This window comes from Girardinichthys multiradiatus, chromosome 10 (genome assembly GCF_021462225.1).
Source record: "Girardinichthys multiradiatus isolate DD_20200921_A chromosome 10, DD_fGirMul_XY1, whole genome shotgun sequence".
Lineage (NCBI taxonomy): Eukaryota > Metazoa > Chordata > Actinopteri > Cyprinodontiformes > Goodeidae > Girardinichthys > Girardinichthys multiradiatus.
The window spans coordinates 13,843,623-13,870,056 of record NC_061803.1 but is presented as its reverse complement, the minus strand read 5'-3'; the positions used below and the strand labels follow the sequence as shown (position 1 = coordinate 13,870,056).

The 26,434-nt window shown below is 39.2% G+C and overlaps 1 protein-coding gene across 5 annotated transcripts in view; it reads left to right on the top strand.

Annotated features, from left to right (window-relative positions):
* dock1 (dedicator of cytokinesis 1) overlaps positions 1–26,434 on the top strand; it is a 308,112-nt gene that overhangs the window by 98,290 nt on the left and 183,388 nt on the right. For 3 of the 5 annotated variants that reach the window (XM_047376374.1, XM_047376375.1, XM_047376372.1), the window contains exons 23-27: positions 3,640–3,748; positions 6,773–6,784; positions 11,314–11,384; positions 17,862–17,968; positions 22,553–22,680. In XM_047376374.1, the coding sequence (XP_047232330.1) occupies positions 3,640–3,748; positions 6,773–6,784; positions 11,314–11,384; positions 17,862–17,968; positions 22,553–22,680 (427 nt within the window). The remainder of the gene's footprint in view (positions 1–3,639; positions 3,749–6,772; positions 6,785–11,313; positions 11,385–17,861; positions 17,969–22,552; positions 22,681–26,434) is intronic. The other 2 variants (XM_047376376.1, XM_047376373.1) reach the window with 1 other exon arrangement.

The window sequence follows — 26,434 nt, the reverse complement described above, 5'->3', positions numbered from 1 at the left end:
ATTGTCCAATAGATGATTTAACTTTAAGGTCAAGAGTGCAGTTATTGTAGGATACATTCTTGTCATAATGGCAAAGCAAACATTTTATATACCAGCACCTGCTAAATTAAGGCAGGTTTGAATGCCTGATCACTTTCAACTTAATGCAATACTGTCAAATAAAACAATAAAACAGGAATAATAGACATGTAAAAGCATTGCTTTAAATGAGTTTAAGTCAGAAAATAAACAACAGCTACATGTATTAATCCAAATCGATGTAATCTTACTCATTGCGCTGGCTAGAGATCTGATGCTTTTTGCAGACCTGCTGAGATTCTGATTTGGTTTTGTTTGAGTCACCTCTCTATTTGTGTGGCATTTGTGCACTGCAGCATAAAATATCCTCAGACATCTGTCATTTCATCAGAGCTATAAATGAACAAATAAGAAAGCTAGAGAATACATTTAAGTTTAGTTTCTGGTTGTTTGTATTAAGCCAAAGGTTTTTAGTCAGGATGCACCATCTGAAAATTTGGGCCAATATCCGTTATTAATTTTGCTGTTATGGCCAATAACCTATATTTACATTAGATATATAAAATATAATTCCCTACCCTTTGGACACAGTGAAAAAAATGATAACACCACAGATGTTGCTTCTCGGCCGCAGTCCTGCGATGCATCACTACCACTGTCACATGCCCAACATATAAAACAAGGCCAACCATCTCCCCTCCCTTTCCCAAAACATGTACATATATAACAAAAACATGAAAACAGACATCAGTTATTAATATGGTTATGTTATTAATATGGATATGTTAAAAATTGACTAACATCGGCGGATTCCGATGTTAATGCCAATATATTGTGCAAGGTGTTGTGGGGGTGTTTTTCTGTAGGAGGGATTGGTGTACTTCACAAAATAAATGACATCATGAGGAAAGAACATAATTCACACATTTTAAGAGGCAGTTCAACAAAATCAGAAGGGAATGCATGTAAACCTCTGACTTTGAAGCAAGTTGAAATAAATTCTCCAAAAAAATCCTGTCATTTTTCTGACATTTAGCAAATAGAAATAATTTTGGAAATCCTAACTGACCTAAAACAGAAAACATTTAGCCTGAATCACTATGCACTAAGGGCTAATTGTTACATATAAGCAAACAAATAACAATAAAACACAACATTTATTGAAGATAAGGGGGAAACGTGACTGAGAAATCTGGGGTATTTTAAACTAGAAAGTATAGAATTTTGACATTAAACTATGTAGGATCTCTGAATTCGATCATAGATGAGGTTAGTGAAAATGAATCAAATAATAAGGCTTATCTATGGTATCCTAGACCGATCATATTTGCATTTTTATATTAATACAATTTGTGTGTAAATATTGAAAGTGAAGACTAAAATAAAAGTATAAACAATAAAAAAAAATCTTTTTGAAATTCTAGTAATGCATGATGCATGTATCCATCAGCGTACCGTCATGCACTTCTTGTTTCTTTATAGCTGCAGTTGGAATAAAGCTCAAACAGGCAAAACTAAATGGTCTTTCAGTAATTTCTGTTGATCTTTTTATAATTGGCTTTTGGGATGTTAAATGGAAGATGGGCTTGTAGTGTGACACAAAGAAGCTGTTAGTGGGATGATGTATGATCCTGGACTAATTGAGTGTGCAGCCTTTGATTGGTTTCCTGCCCAATGTCTGGAGGACACTGTGCCCTCTAACTCACATGTTTGGAGTGTGTGTCGAGAAACGGGCTTAGTTTAAGCTCATACTGAAGGCCCGATGCACAGGTGTCAAGTCCGTATTGGCTAGGTTTTATTTCTTTTATTTTTTAATGCTGTCTAGTGGAACATATCTGTAAAATTGGAGAGGAGCACCTTAATCACAGAGCGACACGAGACTGCCCGGAGCTCTCTGAGCTCCTCAGTGCCGCGGGCGAGCAGCAGCTTTAAGTAATTGTTGTAGAGGGAGCCCTGAGACGGCTTCCTTTAATCCCATGATTTCTGTAAGCCTATACCATGTAATGCCTGCAGCCCTGTGAGATATTATGGCATCACAAGGGCCACCAGCAAGGAAGAAGGCAAGTGAAATCTCATGTACTTGGAGCAGTTATACCAGTTCATCATTCTTTTACCTGTAGCCTTCTGAGTGTTTTTTCCCCCCAAATAGTTTTTGTTCTACTTACAACCCTTGATTATATTATGTTACAGCAAGTAGAGCCGGGCCTTTTTCCACTTGTGAAGATTTTATGGGCTCTGTTAGTGGAAAACAAACACATTGTGGATGTATCCATACTTCCCAGAACAAACCAGCTGAAGGGAACATATGTGCATCTCAATAAATTAGAACATCATTGAAAAGTTTGTTTATTTCAGAATTTTTTTGTTCATACTGAAATGTTATAGACAGAATAATGGGGAAGACTGGTGACTTGACAGTTGTCCAGCAAACCGCAAACAAACATTTTTCTCAAAAGTTCTGTGGAAGGAAAAAATGTGGTAGGAAATAGTGCACAAGCTTAGAGGGATTTCCTCTGTCATTGAAAAAATGTTTTTGGATACGTTCAAGCCATAGACAGCTGCTGGAGTCGGTGCTTAAAGAGCCACAACAAACAGACGTATCCAGGACTTTGGCTACAACTGTTGTATTCTTTGTGTTAAGCCACCTCTGAACCAGAGACAACATCAGAATAGTCTTGCCGGGGCAAAGAGGAAAAAAAGATTAGATTGTTGCTCAGGGGTGTAAAGTTCTCTTTTCAGACGGAATAAAATTTTGTATTTCATTTGGTGCATATGCAGTGGCTTCTAAAGCACTGACTCCAGCCTTGATCAGAGACTGGTGGTTTCGCTCAAAATTTGCTTCACAATCCTCTTAAGACCCTGTTGCTTATGCACCTTTTTTTTACACTTTTTCCTTCCACTAAACTTCCCACTGATATTATCAGACAAAGCAAGCTGTGAATGGTAATCATCTTTAACAATGACCTTTTGGGACCCTCCTAGGATACAGTGTTAGTTCTAGACAACAACCAACTCACCAGGCCTTCCCATGATTCTGTAGGCCATAAAATGGACATTTCTGTACTTTTTGTTTTAGCTGTAAGCCATAATCACAGACATGAACAAAAATAAAGGCTTTAAACACGAATATCACTCTGTGTGTTGTGAATCTTCATCATTTATGAGTTTCATTTTTTTATTGAATTACTGAAATAAATGAACTTTTTAATGATATTCTGATTAATTGAGAGGTAGCTGTAGATGAGAAAGGAAAGAATGATAACTGATGTTTCCTTTCCCTTTTGTTGACTTGTATTCTCGGTGAGATATGAGCATAGATCATTAATTTTTCAGATTTCTGTTTACGCATTACAGCAGGCAGGTGCTTCTGGGTCTTGTCATGTTTTAAATGCTAATCCAACTGGCAACAAGAATGATGTCTATGGTTCTGATCCAAGAGTATTTGCATTGATAACACGCGCGCAGGCCTCTCTGCTGACAATGTTTAATGATTTACATAACAGTGAAGCATCAGACTTCTGTCGTTCCCAGCGTAAGGGAAGCTGTTTATGCGGGGGCTGAAACAAACAACGGGCCCCGCGATCGTCTGCCAAACTAACCCACTGCTTCACCTCCTCGCAGGCTCTACGAGAACAAAGGAGAGGCCGACTTCATGGAGTCCTTGAGGAACCTCTTCACATCCTTTAACGACATGATGAACAGTAATTCAGAGAACACTGGCATGGTGAAGGTAGGCTTGTTATCTCACGAGTCCAACTGCGTGCTATTGCTCAAACTCTCTGCCAGGAAGTGTCTAATATGGCATGAATAGTAAATAACTGCTGCTGTGTAAATAGTAAATAAATCTGGAGTGATTGGCTTTGGATGACATATTCTGTGAGGGCCGATGCAAGAGTTTTGGTACTCCCCCAGCAGCTTATATGGCACTGATATCAGGGTTTCTTCTTACAGATGATCTCTTTGTCTTCTGTTTACCCCTTCCATTTTTCATTCTGCAGATTGTCTGGGTATTTACTCCTTTTTTCCCTTTCTGTGTTTTTAAGACTGCACAAATTCTGACTTTTGTTTCATTAATTATTATTAGTCATTTTTATTTAGCATTAAATGTGTTGAAGAAAATCCCCTAGAGAAGATATCTGAAGCTGGTTAAGTAGTATTTTAGATTTATAAGATTTAATCTGGGTTAAAAGCTGTTCCTAAGGAGCGTTAAGTGCTCCATGGTCCTGCTAAGGGTATGTGTACCACATAATCTGGTGTAAAATCCCTAGTTGCCCATCCCTCGAGTCAAATATGGCATCCAACTTTGCCTTTCTGAAACAGGAATTTCACCAGCCTTTTCAAATGTCCCACATTTTATTGCATTTAAGACAAAAAAATTCTATCTGCTTTATTTAAGATACAAACAAAAGATTGTCCATTATTTTGAATGAGAAAGGAAAGAATAATGGTTTTGAAAATGTTTTCTAAAAAAGTGTGAACGATAAATTGCATTCAGTCCACTTTGTGGAATTTAATCTAAGCAAGAACACAGCTGTTCTATGAAGGCCTCAGAGGTGTGTTAGGGTGTTTTCACAATGATTATTTAAAACAAACTGATTTGTTTCCCCCCTCGGTGTGGTTCTGTATGTATAGATGTGAACACAGTAATAGCACCAGGGTGCGGACCAGAACAACCGTACTGAGACCGTTTGGAGGCTGTGGTCTCAGTAAGGTTTCAAACGATCTATAGAGGAGTTCATTTATGGTGTGAATGTGATCCGACCCCGATCTGACACAGATACTTGGTGTTCGCTGCAACCTCAACAACTGATTCGGATCAAAGAGATGTGAAAATGACCTTAGAAAAAACACAGCGGACAGGTCAGGGATTAAGCCGTCAATACGTTTATTGCAGGGTTTGAACACTACTCAGTTCATCATCTGTAAAGGCAAAGCATGTGGCACAGCTGCACACAAGACATGCCAGTCCACACTACACTGACAGGCCATGAGAGAATTAATTAGAGAAGCAACTGAAAGGCCTATAGTAACTCTGTAGGAGCTGCAAAGATCCTCAGCTCAGGTGGGAAAATCCGTTGAAAGGATAGTTTTGCAGTCTGGCCTTAATGCATGAGCGGTTAGAAAAAAAGTTATAAGAAGTCTCATTTAAAGTTTTCTGGAAGCTATGTAGGGGAAACAGCAAACATGTAGAAGAAGATGCTCTGTCAGGTGAGACCAAAGCAGAATGTTTTGGCCTACATATACAATACTTTGTATATGTACACTCACCGGCCACTTTATTAGGTACACCTGTCCAACTGCTCGTTAATGCAAATTTCTAATCAGCCAATCACATGGCAGCAACTCAATGCATTTAGGCATGTAAACATGGTCAAGACGTGGCATGGTTGTTGGTGCCAGACGGGCTGGTCTGAGTATTTCAGAAACTGCTGATCAACTGGGATTTTCACGCACTACCATCTCTAGGGTTTACAGAGAATGGTCCGAAAAAGAGAAAATATCCAGTGAGCGGCAGTTCTGTGGGTGCAAATGCCTTGTTGATGCCAGAGGTCAGAGGAGAATGGCCAGACTTGTTCGAGCTAATAGCGAGCCAACAGTAAATCAAATAACCACTCATTACAGCCAAGGCATGCAGAAGAGCATCTCTGAACACACAACACGTCGAACCTTAAGGCGGATGGGCTACAGCAGCAGAAGACCACACCGAGTGCCACTCCTGTCAGCTAAGAACAGGAAACTGAGGCTACAATTCGCACAGGCTCACCAAAATTGCACAAAAGAATTTAGAAAAATCATTGCCTGGTCTGATGAGTCTCCATTTCTGCTGCAACATTCGGATGATAGGGTCAGAATTTGGCGTCAACAACATGAAAGCATGGATCCATCCTGCCTTGTATCAATGGTTCAGGCTAGTGGCGGTGGTGTAATGGTGTGGGGGATATTTTCTTGGTACACTTTGGGCCCCTTAGTACCAATTGAGCATCGTGTCAACGCCACAGCCTAGCTGAGTATTGTTGCTGACCATGTCCATCCCTTCATGACCACAGTGTACCCATCTTCTGATGGTTACTTCCAGCAGCATAACGCACCATGTCATAAAGCATGAATCATCTCAGACTGGTTTCTTGAACATGACAATGAGTTCACTGGACTCAAATGGCCTCCACTGTCACCAGATCTCAATCCAATAGAGCACCTTTGGGATGTGGTGGAACGGGAGATTCGCATCATGGATGTGCAGCCGACAAATCTGCAGCATCTGTGTGATGCTATCATGTCAATATGGACCAAACACTCTGAGGAACGTTTCCAGTACCTTGTTGAGTCCATGAAGGATTAAGACTGTTCTCAAGGCAAAAAGAGGTCCAACCCCGTACTAGCAAGGTGTACATAATAAACTGGCCAGTGAGTGTATATCACACAGAACATACCTTGTGAGCATCAAGCTGTGAGTTCATTTCCTTGCTTTAGAAAAGCAGCTATTTGTAGTAACTTAAAAACAAGTTTATTTTATATGTATTAAACATTTTAGTTGCATAATTTTCCAAAAAGGCAAAAAGCTAAATTCTTGCCTGTGAACTGAAAGGATTTGGTAGTTTTTGTGCAGCCTTTTAGATCTTTCTTGGATCCTCAGCCTACGTTTGTGTTGATTTCTGTTATTTGTTCCTCTGTGTCTGTGATGTTCCGCCTTTCGTTTCACTTTGACCTTGCCTGTCCTGATGTCTGGGTCTCCCCCTGGCACCCTGCTCTATAGCTGCTCCTTAAGGTATATATTTCTCTTCTTTCCTTCTCCTACCTGTAACATTCTGTTTTTTTCATGCGTCTTTTTACCCTGAACTCAGTGACACCAGACTGCCAACTAACAGACAAGCTCATGTTGTTTTTTTTTTTATTATTCTGTGCAGTCTCTCTCAGAAGCTGACAGATGCTTACCTCACATACACCTCTGCTTTTAGAGATAACATAATCACAGGGTGCATGCACCTTGGAACACCTACAGTAGATCCATGTGCACAGTCAACCATACGGGAAGTTAGGGAGTCAATTAGGAGTCGGTTGCTGTGTAATTGGGTGAGATATTAGCTTTACTGTCAGTAAATTAAAAACTGATCTTGAGGAACGGCCATGAAAGCGAGGTAATCCTGGTCTTGTCCCAAACCTGCCCCTCTGTGAAAGCATCGTAGCAGGTGGAAGCTAATGAGCAGTCCCATTATACCTTTCTGAAAAAAATGAGTCATGCTGAACATCTGGACAGACCTGCCTGTGGAAACTCGGATAAACACACACACTTAAACTTTGATCAACCCATACAAACAGATGCTTTTGCTGATTGTTGGAAACAAACAGAAGCACAGAGTTTTCACTGGGACTAAGAAGCAACACTTTAGAGCAGGAGGGACTTCAGCTGCTGATGGGAACAAAGCGGGGGAAAGCTTTGTTTTCAAGGCGTTACTTATATTTGTAGACAAACCGAACAACATCTGGGAAATTAAGCTCTCAGTCTTCCTAAGCCTGTTTGTCTACAGAGAGGGATGCAGGTGTAACATTGTGCATATTAAAAGAATAAAATATCTGATAAAATTACAGCAGAGTAAATCGAACGCCAGTTGGTTGTCATTATTGTCTTTTGAAAATACTGTGATGAGGATGCAGTTGCTCTCTGAAGATAGTCTGCTTGATGTTTGCAGACATTTAACACTACAATTTGTTCTGAAAGTCAGTACTTTGTACTTGTCCTTTTCTTTTACGATTTATTTTAAAACATTTTTTTAGATATATTTTTCTCTCTTTTTATAGAGCTAAGGCATGCACAGAAATAAATTGTATGCTTCGCCTGTCTGTAGCTTAGTTTTTTTATTTTATTTTTTTTATGAAACAAGCAAAACAAGCAAAAACTTCTCAGAGGAGGAGTAGATAGAAGTAAGAATTTCCGCTTTTAATTACAGGTACATCTCAGAAAATATGCTTTCTGATGAAGCTCATCTATCAGACTAAAAGTACCTTTTGAAAATAACAACCTTCAAGCATCTATTAAAAATAAAAAACATTTTAAGCCCACATTTCAACATTATAAATGTTGTTTTAATTGGTCTAATGTAATATTTTAGTGTTAAATGTGTTGTTACTATCTGTAAGCAGAAAATCATCAGAATCAACACAGATAAAGGTACAAATAAAGGCACAACAAATAAACATTAGTCGGTGTGTAATTAATCCATATCATGTGTATAACTTGGTTAATTAAGTTGCTTTTCAATAATATTCTAATTTATTGAGATGTGTCTGTACATCATATTCCTAAATCATTTACATTCCAAATAACACAATAACACTGCCCTCCCATATTTTCCATTGTAGCTATTACACAATTAAATATGTGTACACAATAATTCTAACTAAACAATAAAGTCAAAGAAAGTAAAGTATGGGATTCGAGGCAAGTTCCGCTTTGGATAGTTGGGGAAAATAAAAAAGCATACTGAAAAATATTTGTATTTCCACATCCTATTACCTATCCCAATGTTGCATCTATCTGTCTGCCTACATGTTCGTTCATGGAACTGGTAATCCACCAGTTCAGTCTTGTTCCTGTCAGTGAATGAACCACACTAAGCAGCAGCAGATCGTACTAACAACAGTTACTGAGTGGAGAGGACTCTAAGGTGGTTATCATCTGTAACATTAAGGTGTTTAAAATAAGTTACAAGCAGCCCAGAGATGTAAGAAGTTATTTAAACTGAAACTGTCTGCATGTCATTCAGGCTGCAGGAGAACGAGAGAAAGCAAAACATCCGGCAGATACCAGGAAGGCTGAATGGAGTGCTGCAATGTTGCTCTGTTTCATCATTTTAAGCTCTCGATCTGTCTTGTGATGGAACGTTCTGGCATAGGAAATATTGGCAGCCTTTTGGAAATCACAGACTGAACACAAGGTTTTGCGTTCTCTAGTGAATACAGAGACTGCTGGCTGCGCTAATAATGCTAACGGATGATAATGTATGCTAAAGAGAGTCTCAAATGTCACATCCATTATTACTTTATTTGTTTTAAAATAATAGACAACATAGCTTTACACCAACTCTTTCCTCACATTAGTGATATCATGTAACCTCTGCACCTAATATATAAAAAAAAACATTGGTCGTAGCAGAAAGACCCCAAAGGATATTTTCAGTGCTGTTATATCTTATGTTACATTTGTTAAAAAGAAATCGGAATAAATTAGTATTAACAGGTTAAACTTTACTAAAATGAGAGATCAGAAATTGGGCACAAAAATAAACACTCTTTGTGAAAATTTGTTGACTTCATGTAACATTTAATCAGAAAATCTTGTGGCTCACAAACCTCTGTTACTCAATTACAGGTCCTTCTCAAAACATTAGCATATTGTGATAAAGTTCATTATTTTCCATAATGTCATGATGAAAATTTAACATTCATATATTTTAGATTCATTGCACACTAACTGAAATATTTCAGGTCTTTTATTGTCTTAATACGGATGATTTTGGCATACAGCTCATGAAAACCCAAAATTCCTATCTCACAAAATTAGCATATCATTAAAAGTGTCTCTAAACGAGCTATGAACCTAATCATCTGAATCAACGAGTTAACTCTAAACACCTGCAAAAGATTCCTGAGGCCTTTAAAACTCCCAGCCTGGTTCATCACTCAAAACCCCAATCATGGGTAAGACTGCCGACCTGACTGCTGTCCAGAAGGCCACTATTGACACCCTCAAGCAAGAGAGTAAGACACAGAAAGAAATTTCTGATCAAATAGGCTGTTCCCAGAGTGCTGTATCAAGGCACCTCAGTGGGAAGTCTGTGGGAAGGAAAAAGTGTGGCAGAAAACGCTGCACAACGAGAAGAGGTGACCGGACCCTGAGGAAGATTATGGAGAAGGGCCGATTCCAGACCTTGGGGGACCTGCGGAAGCAGTGGACTGAGTCTGGAGTAGAAACATCCAGAGCCACCGTGCACAGGCGTGTGCAGGAAATGGGCTACAGGTGCCGCATTCCCCAGACCTGGGCTACAGAGAAGCAGCACTGGACTGTTGCTCAGTGGTCCAAAGTACTTTTTTCGGATGAAAGCAAATTCTGCATGTCATTCGGAAATCAAGGTGCCAGAGTCTGGAGGAAGACTGGGGAGAAGGAAATGCCAAAATGCCAGAAGTCCAGTGTCAAGTACTCACAGTCAGTGATGGTCTTGGGTGCCGTGTCAGCTGCTGGTGTTGGTCCACTGTGTTTTATCAAGAGCAGGGTCAATGCAGCGAGCTATCAGGAGATTTTGGAGCACTTCATGCTTCCATCTGCTGAAAAGCTTTATGGAGATGAAGATTTCATTTTTCAGCACGACCTGGCACCTGCTCACAGTGCCAAAACCACTGGTAAATGGTTTACTGACCATGGTATAACTGTGCTCAATTGGCCTGCCAACTCTCCTGACCTGAACCCCATAGAGAATCTGTGGGATATTGTGAAGAGAACGTTGAGAGACTCAAGACCCAACACTCTGGATGAGCTAAAGGCCGCTATCGAAGCATCCTGGGCCTCCATAATACCTCAGCAGTGCCACAGGCTGATTGCCTCCATGCCACGCCGCATTGAAGCAGTCATTTCTGCAAAAGGATTTCCGACCAAGTATTGAGTGCATAACTGTACATGATTATTTGAAGGTTGACGTTTTTTGTATTAAAAACACTTTTCTTTTATTGGTCGGATGAAATATGCAAATTTTGTGAGATAGGAATTTTGGGTTTTCATGAGCTGTATGCCAAAATCATCCGTATTAAGACAACGAAAGACCTGAAATATTTCAGTTAGTGTGCAATTAATCTAAAATATATGAATGTTAAATTTTCATAATTACATTATGGAAAATAATGAACTTTATCACAATATGCTAATTTTTTGAGAAGGACCTGTACAAGAGTAAATGTGCAATGTAAATGTGAATAAAAGTGCAAAAAAACTTATTTAGGTTTTTTGGAATTGTCACAACACATACATACACTGTATCACAGAAAATTATGACATACTCAATAAAACAAAATTGATATGTGTCCAAACCTTTGATTTAATAAAACATCTATTCATGCTTGATCAGCAACTTGTCTCACATTTTTCTGTCCTCTCCAAGCAAGAAACAGAAAATGTATGCGTTTCATCTTGCTTGTGAAAAAGAGTAGCTTAATACATGTCTTTTACTGTTAGAAAAAGACATGTATTAAGCTATTTAACCTAAGGAACAAATATAATCTAAATGTCCATTCCTTTATCTCCCGAAGGGGGCTGCTCTGAAGTACATTCCTACCATCGTCAATGATGTCAAGCTGGTCTTTGATCCCAAAGAACTGAGGTAATTTCACTTGCTTTGTATTATTTTACTCTTCTTTTAGTCATTTAGTCACTTCTTCAAAATTCAGCAGCGACTTACTGAGAATATAATCGGGTAGCTGTGAACCTCTTCTGTTTTATGCTACATCATTTATATCTCTTAAGAGCTCCTAATGTTTGGATTTTGCAGAAATGCAACATATAAGTTCATTAAAGAAAATTTGTTGACAATGTTACAAGTTGAATATAGTTTTCCTAGTGAATTGTTTTATCTCTCTTTATTGACTAAAATTCAAATATTGCAACAGTCACTGATGCAACTCAATAAATAAGAATGTTTTCAATAAATGGAATGCTTTCATGGCTTTTTTTCAGTACTCCATCTTATTTCTACCACACCTTTTCCTTCCACTAAACTTTCCATTTGCCTGGATACTGAACTCTGCCAACTCCCCTAACAAAGTGGGTGTGTGGCTTACTCTCCTTCTGTAAGGTGTCAATGACTGCTGTACTACTGTCAATCAGTTGTCATCAGTGATCAGTGTGTAGGTCATAACATAACATTTCTGTAATAAATGAAAATAATTATTGACTGATATATATCACTCTGTGCATAATGAGTCTATATAATCTGAGCTTTATGAATTGAGATGCTTCCCTTATGGTGAGATTAAATAAAGGGCCTCTGTGCTCAAATACATTTTTTTCTCCTGCCTTAGAGTGCCTTTATTCAGCATCTCAACGTTCAACAGCTGTACATTGATGGCCTTTGCCTAACCACATTCAGGTTCCCTTAGAAACTCACTGGCTGCTCCACTGAAATGCTCATTTTAGTCAATGCTGCCCACTGTGAATGTCATCAGCCACAGCATAATAGATTCTTTATGAAGTGTCACATTCTCCCGCTCTGATCTGTTCATTTATGACATTATGTCTGACGAAGTAGAAGATGTAACCTGACAATCTGTTCATCTGGATTACTTAGTGTATGTGTCACATCAGAGGGTTTTTAAGCTTTTTCACCAGACTGTTTTGGGGGATATGAAATTAAAGGCACTTTTCTCAAACCCTTTTTCTTAATAATATATTTCTGCTGCTTTTTGTGAAGAGATGGATTAATTAAAGCGATACTGTGCTGTGTCTTAAAAGTGTTACAGACATTTTTTTACGTTTTTTCATGAGAAAAAAGAGAACAGTTTGTGTTCCAGGCTTTAAGCGCTGATCTATGTCCTGAATCTTAAGGTCACGTTTATGTATATAGCGCTTTTCAGCAACAAGGCACCCAAAGCGCTGTACATGAGGAAAAACATTACAATGATACAGAAAATCAAACACAGAAAAACAAATAAAATGACATTAAAAATCCTTGGGAGTTTACTGGTAAGAACTGGTTCTAATACAATCTTTCTAACAGAGGTAATTAGATCATTAAGTCCTCTGTGGTAAGGAATATATCCTGTGCTAGAAGAAAAGTGATAATATTAATCCTTGAAGTCGCTGGTTTGAGGCAGTTGTTGTCCCATCATTCAAATAGTAACAGTCATGGGCACTCACTGAAGTCTAAGTAGAGAAAATCCTGATGATGTTTGGCTTTCACTGGTATGAAATAGTTGTAATTCAATTCTTCTAAGAAATCAAAAAATCTCTGGTCATTGGTTTAAAGTCCACCAGATTTTTATTCAACATTTTGTTGTATTTCAAAGAGCTCATGTTGGCATGTCTGAAATGGTTTCCAAGTACTTTAAAAGAGAGACAGGGCTACACTGAGCCGGTCCAAGGCAAAAGCGAACAAAGCTCATGCTTAGTTCCCCCAAACCATTATGGGCCTCCCATAAATACTTGAATTTTAACAGAGAATTGAGACAATGAGATACTGTTAAGTTTGATTAATGAGTTAAAAGATAAATTAAAAGATTTTAAATTGTTTAACATTTAATGAAATTGGCAACTTTGTAAAAGTGCAAAGAAAAATTTTCATTGTTTGATTGTTGGGTTAACATAGTTACAATCTGATGCTTTGAGTTTAATCCTTTTTTTTTGTGCTTGAGCTCGGTTTGTTCACAAATACATCTCAGCAAATAATAACCAATTTATAACCAGTTATCTGTCATTTCTTTTAAGCTCAGCCAATGAAACGTTTCCCCCTCTCACATATTCCTCCAGATCTGTCTTGAATGCTGTTCATGGCGCTCTTAAACAATCAATTGGCTTGTACATTGCATCAGATGGTTTTTATGGAGACTTGGCCCTCCCAGGAAACCATTCTTTGCTTCAGTTCTCCCTCAGTAAGCTTCGAAGATTTATTCACCTCCCATATCTGCTGCTCATTCTGCTCATTGTGCTATTGGTAGAATAAACTTGGGTCCTTGTCCAGGCAAGCAGCCACTGGCTTAAATAAATGGGCGTCTGTATCTTGTCATATTTACACCACGCAGAGGTATAGAAAGTCATGAATTACACATCCAAAGAAAATCTGAGAGTGTGAAGTAGAGATAAAGAAAAACCTCTAGTTGCATGCGCTTAAAAGTGATTGTTAGGGGATACCAAAACATTTTCTAACATTGGATATCTTCCCCCACAGTGGCTGAGCCAAAGGCTTTCTGTTAAGGACCCTAAAAAGGTTTCTAATTTTCTGTTTTAAATTGTAACTTTTCCAAATTAGATTCAAAATGAATATCATATGGGAAATCCAACCAAACCTTAGTTTCACCAATTAGAAAAAAAGCTATTTTTGTCATTAATTGTTAAATGAATCATACAATATTAAAAAAAGGGTGACAGAGCCTGTATAATTATGTTTGATCTGACTCCAGACTCATTACTGTCATAATAATTTACCACTGGAAACTAAGTTTTAGTTGCTAATGACAGGAAGGGAAAATCCTTCTGCATGCTTCTCTTTCACTGTTGGTTTGCTGTTTCCTAGCGCAAAAAAACCAAACCTTTTGGGCTTTTAAATTGTATAACCGCACTATGTGCATACCATAAATGTGTGTTGAGTGATATTCTGCACATTGTAGTTCCCATACAAATGTTGACAACGCCTGCTCAGCTGAGAAGTGTATTCTTGCTGAATGTGTTTTTCTGCTTAAACATTTTCCATTCCTAACCAAACCTTTTGTTGTTTTTTATTCATTGCACATTACCAGATGTTCTTCTGTCTTTGCCCCCCATGGATAATTGAGAAAACCATTTGATTTTAGCAGCAATTGTAAAATACTTGATACAAATGAATCATTAACCTGGCTCAAAATCACAGGCTTGACTCTTTGGTTCTTGAGCAAAGGTGGCTTTAGCTGTTCCCGTTAGCTCAAAGCTTACCAAGAGTCTTAGCTGGAGGCAGTCAGACTAAAGCCTTGGGGGTGGAGAGTGTTTCATGCAATGCCAGAACATTTTCTCCCTTGCTTTAGTCCAGGCCCATCTCAGTCATAAGCATGTGGTCTGCCTCAGAGAACAGGAATCTAGAAGATTTATGTGTATGCAGGAGGGAAGATTTATGTTTTAACATCCTAAATCATTTAAAGCTTCTAGTTTGAGCTTCTTAATACAAAATCTAGAAAAACCTCTGATAAAGATCCTTTGGATCAGCTGACAGCTCTACACGTTAATTAGAGTAGAATTAGAAATACATTTATTTCTGTAATTCAATTTAAAAATTGAAACTCATATATTATATAGATTCATTAAACACAGAGGGGAATATTTCAAGTGTTATGAATTTATCCAGAGTATTACATTACATTACTGTGGAGAGGGGCTGTATATAATCCAATTTAATAGAAAGCTGAGTAGAAGGAAAAAGGTGAGCAAGCAGTTGGGATAAGATTTACAAGATGGAGACTATGAATGGGGTCAGTGTTTCAAGAGCTACCACACTTAGAAGTATCTAAGACATGGGCTACAAGTGTTGCATTCCTTGTGATAAGCCCCACCTGAACCAGAGACAGCAGCAGAAGCATCTTACCTGGAATAAGAAGAAAAAGGACTGGACCGTTGCTCAGTAGTCCAGTGTTCTCTTTTCAGATCAAAGTAAATGTTCTTTGGAAATCAGGGTCCCAGAGTCTGGAAGGACATTGAAGAAGTACAGAATCCAAGTTGCTTGAGGCCCTGGTGTGAAGTGTCTGCAGTCAGTGATGTTTTGAGGAGTCATGTCATCTGCTCGTGTTGATGCAGTTTTATCAAGTCCAAAGTGAAAACAGCCGTTTACCAGGAAACTATAGACACTTCATGTTTCTCGCCTTTGACAAGCCACAGAACAAATAGCCTCTATGTCACACTGATGCAGTGATTAATGCAAAAAGAGTCCTGACCCCAAGTATTGAGAGAAATTAATATACAGGTCCTTCTCAAAATATTAGCATATTGTGATAAAGTTCATTATTTTCCATAATGTCATGATGAAAATTTAACATTCATATATTTTAGATTCATTGCACACTAACTGAAATATTTCAGGTCTTTTATTGTCTTAATACGGATGATTTTGGCATACAGCTCATGAAAACCCAAAATTCCTATCTCACAAAATTAGCATATTATTAAAAGGGTCTCTAAACGAGCTATGAACCTAATCATCTGAATCAACGAGTTAACTCTAAACACCTGCAAAAGATTCCTGAGGCCTTTAAAACTCCCAGCCTGGTTCATCACTCAAAACCCTAATCATGGGTAAGACTGCCGACCTGACTGCTGTCCAGAAGGCCACTATTGACACCCTCATCAAGAGGGTAAGACAGAGAAAGAAATTTCTGAATGAATAGGCTGTTCCCAGAGTGCTGTATCAAGGCACCTCAGTGGGAAGTCTGTGGGAAGGAAAACGTGTGGCAGAAAACGCTGCACAACGAGAAGAGGTGACCGGACCCTGAGGAAGATTGTGGAGAAGGGCCGATTCCAGACCTTGGGGGACCTGCGGAAGCAGTGGACTGAGCCTGGAGTAGAAACATCCAGAGCCACCGTGCACAGGCGTGTGCAGGAAATGGGCTACAGGTGCCGCATTCCCCAGGTCAAGCCACTTTTGAACCAGAAACAGCGGTAGAAACGCCTGACCTGGGCTACAGAGAAGCAGCACTGGACTGTTGCTCAGTGGTCCAAAGTACTTTTTTCGGATGAAAGCAAATTCTGCATGTCATTCGGAAATCAAGGTGCCAGAGTCTGGAGGAAGACTGGGGAGAAGGAAATGCCAAAATGCCAGAAGTCCAGTGTGAAGTACCCACAGTCAGTGATGGTCTGGGGTACCGTGTCAGCTGCTGATGTTGGTCCACTGTGTTTTATCAAGGGCAGGGTCAATGCAGCTAGCTATCAGGAGATTTTGGAGCACTTCATGCTTCCATCTGCTGAAAAGCTTTATGGAGATGAAGATTTCATTTTTCAGCACGACCTGGCACCTGCTCACAGTGCCAAAACCACTGGTAAATGGTTTACTGACCATGGTATCACTGTGCTCAATTGGCCTGCCAACTCTCCTGACCTGAACCCCATAGAGAATCTGTGGGATATTGTGAAGAGAACGTTGAGAGACTCAAGACCCAACACTCTGGATGAGCTAAAGGCCGCTATCGAAGCATCCTGGGCCTCCATAAGACCTCAGCAGTGCCACAGGCTGATTGCCTCCATGCCACGCCGCATTGAAGCAGTCATTTCTGCCAAAGGATTCCCGACCAAGTATTGAGTGCATAACTGTACATGATTATTTGAAGGTTGACATTTTTTTGTATTAAAAACACTTTTATTTTATTGGTCGGATGAAATATGCTAATTTTGTGAGATAGGAATTTTGGGTTTTCATGAGCTGTATGCCAAAATCATCCGTATTAAGACAATAAAAGACCTGAAATATTTCAGTTAGTGTGCAATGAATCTAAAATATATGAATGTTAAATTTTCATCATTACATTATGGAAAATAATGAACTTTATCACAATATGCTAATATTTTGAGAAGGACCTGTACAGTACACGTACAACTTTTCAGTAGGCTCATCTTTCTGCATCAAAAAACAGTTTTTGATGTTTTTTATAGTATATATTCAAATTTTCTGAAAACTAAATTTAGGGTTTTCATTACCTGTAAGCCATAAACAATCAGTTTAACAGAATTAAACAATTGTATCACATTGTATGGAATTAATCTATATAATATTATTTTTAGTGTTTGAATTTATTATCTTCACTATTTTTCTACAATGTAAAAAGTGAAAATAAGGAAAAGGCATTGAATGACAAAGGTGTGTCCAAACCTTTGATTGTTGTATTGCTTTGATCCCTGTTTATGGCAACTGGCTCTAATCAAATATGCCACATGATGACCTCTGATCAAAACCAAAATACCACTGAATGACCTCCCTATTTTTTATATTTTTACATCATTTCATTGCAGTCAGAATATCTGGGTATTTCTTTTGCCTTTTAGATGCTTGCTTATGTTTGGAGGCAGTCAACCAACCGAGATGCTTGATAAGTTTGACCTTTTCTTTTCCCTGTTTCTCCCTTTGTCTACACAGCAAGCTGTTCACAGAGTTCATCCTGAAGGTCCCTCAGGGTCGCCTGGTGAAACAGAAGCTTGACTGTCTGATCGACATCGTCCACAGCGATCTCTTTACTCATCACGGTGAGAGCGCAGCTGCACGAAACCGCTCATATAAACTGTACTGCCAGTCGCTCAGCACAGGCAGCCTTACTCACAGCTCGATAATTTAGGCAATCACACACACCACCTGCCTCCACCAGTCAGCCTCGTGTGAGGCCTCTGCAAAGATCATTGGCGAAGCATGGTGGAAATTCTTCATGTTTATTATAAGAGTTAGGCATATCTTCTGCAATTATTATCTGCCCTTGTGCTGTCACAGTTACCCCCTTCCTCTTATAGGGGCCTACAATTTATCCTTAGGTGTAGAATGTGGCAAAATAATTTTCAGAATAATCATACATTTTGTCAATTACATTCGTTTTCTGATTGTTTTTGGCTTAAGTCTAAAATAAAACTCCAATTCGATTAACTGCGCAGCCCTGTGAGGAGGCCAGTTAAACTCTCTGCCTTGTTTATCAGCATGAGGTGTTTAGATCAGTATGAATGTCGGCAGCGAGCTGTGAACGGTAGCATGAACAAGGTGTAATTGGAAGTTTGTCCTGTTCAGTAATGTCTGATATTGAACACAACGTGGTGTAAATGTCACTGCTTTCAGCGTAATGATCCAATGCTTTCATACTTTTCAAACATAAAAGGTTCCAGTTGGTGGCTCGGCCAGTTTGGTGCGCAGATATTGAAGGGCAGTGCTCAGTGCGCGGCCCTCTGGTCATTACTATTGATCCATTGCTATAATTGTGGACAGGCAATCCTCCCCCACTGATGCCACTGAATGGAGTGCTGATCAGCAGGAGAGGTATTTGTTACGATGCAGATGTGGATTATCTTCTCGCTCAGATTTCTCAGTGACTTCATGGTCCGGAGCTCGCCTTTGTTTGGAATGCTTGTTTACACAAGCAAAGTTGGAGAGCTAATTACCAAGGAAATTTCTCCTCTCTACATCAGCATCAAGCTGAGCTCCACTTTGGAGGTGTTTTATTTAAGAGTAATTCAAATGTAGTGGGTAAATGAAGCTCATGGACAGGTTTTAAGGTGGTATAATCAGGCGTACTAAGTGTGTGAGCATTCTTGCAGCCTGATCTGCAGGTGGTCTCTAAAAAGCTCTTTTGCCGGTCATGCTCAAAATCAAATGTGCTGGTGATGGTTGGAGTGAATTAATGCTAAACAGTTGAGCTAGACGCTCTGTGTTTTACCACAGAGCTTTTTAGCAGTTTCTGCATTCTAAATGAATACACTCTGGATGTGTTCGCAAAGGGGAATATTTTGTATTGTATATTTTACACCCTGATGGTGGAAATTAAAAAAAAAATAAAGAGAAAAACATGTAAAATGCTTTTCTGCACATGAAAAATTACTGAATCATCGCAGGAATAAAAACATTGAAGCTAACAGGTTAATAGCAGCAGCTTAAAAACCTGTTTGCACTGGATGTTTGTAAGCTCAGTGTTCGGGTCCACTGTTCTTTCTGCTCCCAATCAGCTTCTACTTTATTTATTTCAATTGTAACTTTCTGTATTAAAATTTAGTTTTTATTGGTCTTTTATATTAAATGTTATTCTGATTTCCTAAAAAGCTAGATTGTGGCTGTCCATAATCAACACAATTAGCAGACGTAAACATGTATAATAAATCACACTGTGTGTAATGAATCTATAAAAGCGAGTCTCACTTTGTGAACTAAATTACTTAAATAAATTAACAGTTTGACAATATTGTAATTTATTTAGATGCACCTGTATGTGGCTATGTGTTTAGGCATCAGCTTTTTGGAAAGAGAATGAGTCATAAAAACCCTGTAAAAACTGTTTTTAAGGTGCCTTCAAACAGGATTTATTTTTTTCCGCATGAAAGACTAACTCGCACATTCACAATAGAATAAAAACAGCCACTGCGTTTAGGCTGTATCAGGCAGATAGCTTGGTACTGTATTCAGCAACAACCCAAAATATCACATTGCAGACATGGTTGTCACTTTGTATCAGAGGTCCACAACGTGTGACACGGCAAACTCTTTAATATCCAGAACATCTCCATTCCGGTGAGAGGAAAAAAAAAATAACACTGATTATTTGAATAATTGGGATGTAGAGCGGCTCGGCGCCGCAATTAGATTCTACTCAAAAGTAATCGGTAAAAGCTTGGAGTAAAAGCTCATGCTTTTGCATAGAAGTTGTCTGAGTAGAATCCAGTTTTCTAGAAAGCAAAGTCATCTTGTCAGATTTTTAGGGGAGAATTGTCATAATTTTTAAAGATGTAATAAAAGCAAAAAGCAGCTGTTCATTTGAAACACATTTGTGTTATGTGTAATAAAGACATTTCAAATTAGAAGTTACCTAGGAGGTTAGTGTGTACCATGTAACGTGTGACATGAGCCTAATCGGTTCTCCTATGTCACTTTTATACACTATTAAATTCATGCATTTTCAGGTATTGTTTGGTTTCAGGACAGTAATCAAGTACCAGACTCCTCCTGACAATTGTAATTTAAAAACGGAAATTATTCCTGTTAAAAGCGAAAAGAGAAGAGCGATGTCTAATAAAAAGTGTAATTTTTAATTATTCTCATCTCTGCATGCCTTATGTTTTCTATTATTGCATAAAAAAGTTATTTTCAGCATGACCTACGTATCTGTGGAGCCTTGGCTCTCGATCAATACCTTTTCAATGTAGAAAATCAGCATGAACTCAAATCAACATTCACAGTTAAAAAAGACATATTTTTTCCGTTTGTTTTACTAAAATGGAATTTATCAAGGTTGTCATCATTTGTCTTCGTGGAGGTGTGACAAATGTCTTATCTGGACACACAGTTAATTTTAAATGCATTCAGGGAATATAAAACATTGTACCAATTCATGTTTATCACTTCTGGCTTTTCAAGATTCTCAGAGTTCACACAGTTCATCACAATCTTCTCCCTGTAATTTACTGTTTGGCCTTTTGGATTATATAGGACTTAAAAAGCTTACGTAAGTGCATATAGGTGGATTTTTGAGTGACAAGGTTCAAATCTTTTGTCTTTTCTAAATCTGTCCTGCAAACTGTCATTTGTTGTGGTAGAAAAGTATTTGAATTAATCTAAACTTAAACATGTTGCTGGGTGCAATTTCTGACAAGCTCTCTTGGTGTTCTTTTTGAACTCTTATGTTAATGGCATTACCACAAGGAGTTGCTCTATTGCCACTTGCTGATTTGCATTTTGCTACACTCTATCAAAATGGACAGTGAAATGAAGAGTAAAACTAACTGATTTTCAGGTTTATCAAATACATTTTAAAATGCAGCAAAGATACCCTGAGTAAATGCAAAAACGTTGTTTTTAGATGTCAAATCAACCTGGCCCCATGTGAAAAAATAAGTATTTCCCTTTGGTTAAAAAAAACAAAAAACAACTGATTCAAATTCTCTTCTCACCTCTAGGTCTGATTACTGCCAGCCCTTCAGAATCAAGAAACTTAAACACGACTCATCTGACAACCTATAGTAGGCTAAAAGCTATCAAAAAGCAGCACATCATGTTCCGATTCTAAAGAAATTGAGGAACAAATGAGGAACAGGTCACTGACATTCGGTCATCTTGGGAATGGTTGCAGATCCTTTTCTAAATGAGTTGAAGTCAGTGTAAATGATTGAAAAATAAGAAAGAGACTGGGCAAAAATTTGAGTTTTACTGTAGGTCTTCAATGACTTTTAAATAAATAAGGACACAAAGGGCTGTTCAAACCAAGGGTGTTAAAACCAGTTATTAGTTTTAGAGAGGCATTTGCTTTTTTGTTTAGGTCTAAGTTGATTTGGATAGCGTTTTACTGTAATACATGAAATCAACATTTGAAAACAGTTTTTGTATTTACTCAGGTCCTCTGTCTTTTTAGACTGGTCAATTGTTCGATATATTTAGGTCAGACAAATGAGCAAAAACACTGAGAAGAAATCTGTAATTGGGCAAACACCACCATACCTTTTCACTTTATATATATGTATAAAAAAATCTTTGTCCTACTCCGATCTAATAAACTTAAATATTTCTGTAAGACATGTTCATTTCCTTTTAAAGTTGGACATTATGTGATTGGTAGATGTGTCTTATTTGCCACACCATAGCTGTTGGCTGCAGTTGCGTATTAAATAATCTTTTGGGTCTGTGGAAGGCGTCATATTGGTTTATTTTTTTCTTGCTTAATATTGTAGCAGAGTACAGGGATTGTTGGAGTTCTATTGAGTCTTCTCCTTTTCTTGTAACAGAAGGATGTGGCTCCACCTGACAAGAGTCTTTTTGCAGACAGTGAGTGGTTTGACATCAAACTGACAGCCAAATGAGCTTCTATTATAATGACTGATGCTGTTGGTCTGTGCTGTAGCTTACAATATTATGAAAAGCAATCGTAACCTGCTACTGTTGTATAGGTTAAGCTGCTGTGATCCGACAAGATTTCAGGTGTTTTAATGAAATTATTAATTGCCTACCTTGTTTTAATTTAACCCCCTGAGATCAGCGAGTTCGGCAGCGGCTGTGTCGAAAACATATGCCGCACTGCTTCGAGTGATCCATCATCTGGTCCGTGTGGTAAGCGACGTGGTGAACGTGTGTACTCGTTGCTGTCCCTGCAGATTGCCGTGAGATCCTTCTGCCGCTGATGACGGAGCAGCTGAAGTCCCACCTGGAGAAGCACGAGGAGCTGAGGGCTTGCTGCCAGCTGCTCAGTGACATCATGGAAGTGCTTTACAGGAAGGACGTGGTGAGAAACACAATGCTCCAGCATGATTTGCTTCATTTTCCTCCAAGGTACAGAAAGATATAACAAGTGTGTCTGGAAACCAAGGAGCTCAACTTGGTTGTGGTTACTTTGGTAATTAGGGTTTCTTGGATGTATTCTCATCCTTTGATATGTGCCACATTTCCATACATTACAACCACAAATCTAAATATCAGAATCAGCTTTATTGCCAAGTTCGTACATACAAACAAGGAATTTGACTCCGGTACACTTTGCTCTTTGTTTTGTTTTTGCATTACAGAATATACAAATTTACAATGTACAATATACACATATATAAATAAAAAGGTGCATTTGCAACATCTGTATGCTGTTGTTTTGTACTCTATTGAATGTTCATCAGAGAAACAGCCTGGGGGAAGAAACTGTCTCTGTGGCGGCTGGTTTTAGTGAACAGTGCTCTGTAGCGGCGGCCTGAAGGTAAAACTAAACAGTTTATGTGCAGGGTGTGTGGGGTCTGCAGAGATTTTAGCAGCTCTTTTACTGACCCTAGACCTGTATAAGTCCTGGATGGAGGGAAGGTCAGCTCTGATTATTCTCTTTGCAGTCCTGATTATTCGTTGCAGTCTGGACCTGTCCTGTTTTGTGGATGAGCCAAACCACACTGAGATGGATGAAGACAGGACATACTGAATGATGGCAGTGTAGAAGATGACCAGCAGCTCCTGTGGAAGGTTGAACTTCTTGAGTTGCCTCAGGAAGTACAGTCTCTGCTGGGCCTTCTTTCGAACAGTGTCTATGTGTGAAGACCATCTCAGGTCCTCAGAGATGGTGGTTCCTAAGAACCTGAAGTGGTCCACGGCCGATACAGTGTTATTGAGGATGGTGAAGGGGGTGTATGGGAGTGGTGTTCTCCGAAGGTCCACCACCATTTCCACAGTCTTGAGTGGGTTGAGTTCAAGGTAGTTCTGACTGCACCAGTGTACCAGCCGATCCACCTGCTGTCTGTATGCAGACTCATCACCGTCCTGGATCAGTCCAATGACAGTGGTGTCATCTGCAAACTTAAGGAGTTTCACGGACGAGTCCGATGAGGTGCAGTCATTTGTGTACAGAGAGAAGAGGAGTGGAGATAGAACACATCCCTGGGGGGCACCAGTACTTATTGATCTGGATCGGGAGAAGATGCTCCCCAGTCTCACCTGCTGCTGTCGGTCCGTCAGGAAGCTGTTGATCCACTGACAGGTGGAGGCTGGGACGTTGAGCTGTGTGAGCTTCTGGTGGAGGATGTCTGGTATGATGGTGTTGAAGGCCGAGCTGAAGTCTACAAACAGGATCCTGGCGTACGTCCCTGGACGGTCGAGGTGTTGCAGGATGAAATGTAGACCTAAGTTAACAGCATCATCTGCCGACCCGTTTGTTCGGTAAGCAAACTGCAGGGGGTCCAGCAGGGGACCTGTGATGTCTTTCAGGTGCTTCAACACCAGCCGCTCAAAGGATTTCATGACCACAGACGTCAGGGCTACAGGCCTGTCGTCATTTAATCCTAGAATGGTAGGTTTCTTGGGCACCGGGATGATGGTGGATCGTTTGAGGCAGGAGGGGACCTCACATTTCTCCAGTGATTTGTTGAAGATCCTTGTGAAGATCGGAGCGAGTTGATTTGAACAGGCTTTCAGGCATGATGGGGAGACGTTATCAGGTCGTCCAGCTTTCTTTGTTTTCATGCGCTGAAAGAGCCTGTTTACATCTTCCTCGGAGATCTTTAGTGCAGGCAGAGGATCTGGTTGGTTACTTTATGGGAGGAATTTGTTCCTGAATGGGATGTAGAGGGGATGATTTGAGGTGTGAATGGCTTCTTGTCATGTCTGCAGTAGAAGCCATTCAGACGGTGGGCCAGGAGACGACTCTGTTCAGGATGGGTGGAGGGGCTCCTGTAGGATGTCAGGTTTCTCAGGCCAGTTCATACAGCTGAAGTGTCACCAGTAGAAAGGCTGTTTTTCAGCTTCTCACTATAGCTTCTCTTGGCTGCTTTGATCTCCTGTGTTAGTCTGTTCCTGGCCTGCTTGTACCGAGCCCAATCTCCTCTGCTGTGAGCTTCTTCCTTTTCCCTGCGCATATTTTTATTTTAATATATTTTATTGGGATATATGCGACAGACTAACACAAAACGTTGCAATAATTGTGAAGTGAAACAAAAAGGATACATGGTTTTAACAAATTTTAGAAATAAAAATCTAAAAACTGGGGCATTCATTTGTACTTGTGTCATTACTTTCTTGTACAACCTTTTGGATCAGCCTTGCACATTTAGAGGCTGAACTTTTTGCCCATGTTTTGTCGCTACACTGCTCAAATTCAGTCAGATTAGATGAAGAATGTCAGACTAACTTGTATTTAGAACCATACCCCCATCTGCTGATCATCTCTAAACAGCTTCATCACAACATAATGCTGCCACAACTATGTTCCACAACATGTTGGACTTTGCATCTACGCCATTAAATTCTGTTTTGGTCTCCACTGACGGGAACACCTTCGTCCACATTTAAATTAGATTAATAATTACTTCCTTTCATCAATTTACTTTATTTTTTCCACTTTTTAATAAGGGCAGATTTTTGGAGTGTACAACTAATAGTTGTCCTCTTTGCAGATTCCCCCACTTAAGCTGCTGACATCTTTCATAGTTGCCATGGACTCCATGGCTCTTTCTCTGGATGTTGCTCTTCTTGGCTGACCAGGTGACTTTGGTCAAGGGTTGCCAACCTTTACATCCCAACAAGCCATTTTTGCCCTCTCTCATCCTATTTTTTTTCCTACATGTCCTGTCTTGGCATTTTAGGCAGACGTAGTGTGAAACTGGTTGCCTACATGCGCCAGGGCAGATTTGCTCTATATCTCAAGACGGAACCCTGATTGCATGATTGTCTTTATTAAATCAAGATTGCATCCAGCATCAAAGTAGGCAGGCCACATTGATGTAATAGTAATTTGTGATTGTATGACCTTCAACCATCTGGTTTGTGTGTGTGTCAGTGTGTGTGTGTGTGTGTGTGTGGGCAGGTGTGTGGATCAACCTTATGTGTAGAAATAAGTGTGTTAGTGCTGAGTGGGTGTATGCAAGTGAGTGTATCACCTGCAGTTACACACCCACCCCCCAACTGAGCCAAACAGCCATCCCACTTTGTGTAAAAATACACCCCCTTAGGTAGACTTATGCAGATTTAGTACTTTAAGGTGCAGAAACGCAGGGATTACGTTATACAAATAGAATATATTTACAAATTAGGTGTCTTCTGATGGCAAATGGTTGAAATGGCATTTATTTAGGGTTATTCGATTAAAGGAGTGGAATACATCTTCAATGAGTCTTTATTCACTTGCTTGAACGATTGTTAATGCATTCTAAATAACTGCTTGGATATGGTGGAGAAGAACATTACGTTACTACGAATGTTTGAAACAACATGATAAGTTCTGCTTTGTCTCCTGGTGCTGGACAGGTAGAGAACTTGCAAGAATGGATAATAAAGCGGTTTCTTTTAAAACAATGTGCATTAAAAGTTCATGGATCACAAGCTATTATTTTCCAAATGACAGTTTTATACATAGATGTTAATACCTGATAAATGGCTTCATATAATTCATTTTTAAACTGTTTTCTTCAGTCTTATTGATTAACTACTAAATTAATAATAGATTTTAGCACAAATGTCCTCCCATCCCTCATACACAGACACCCGCCCTGGATCTTTCATGCTCAAATAGTTAG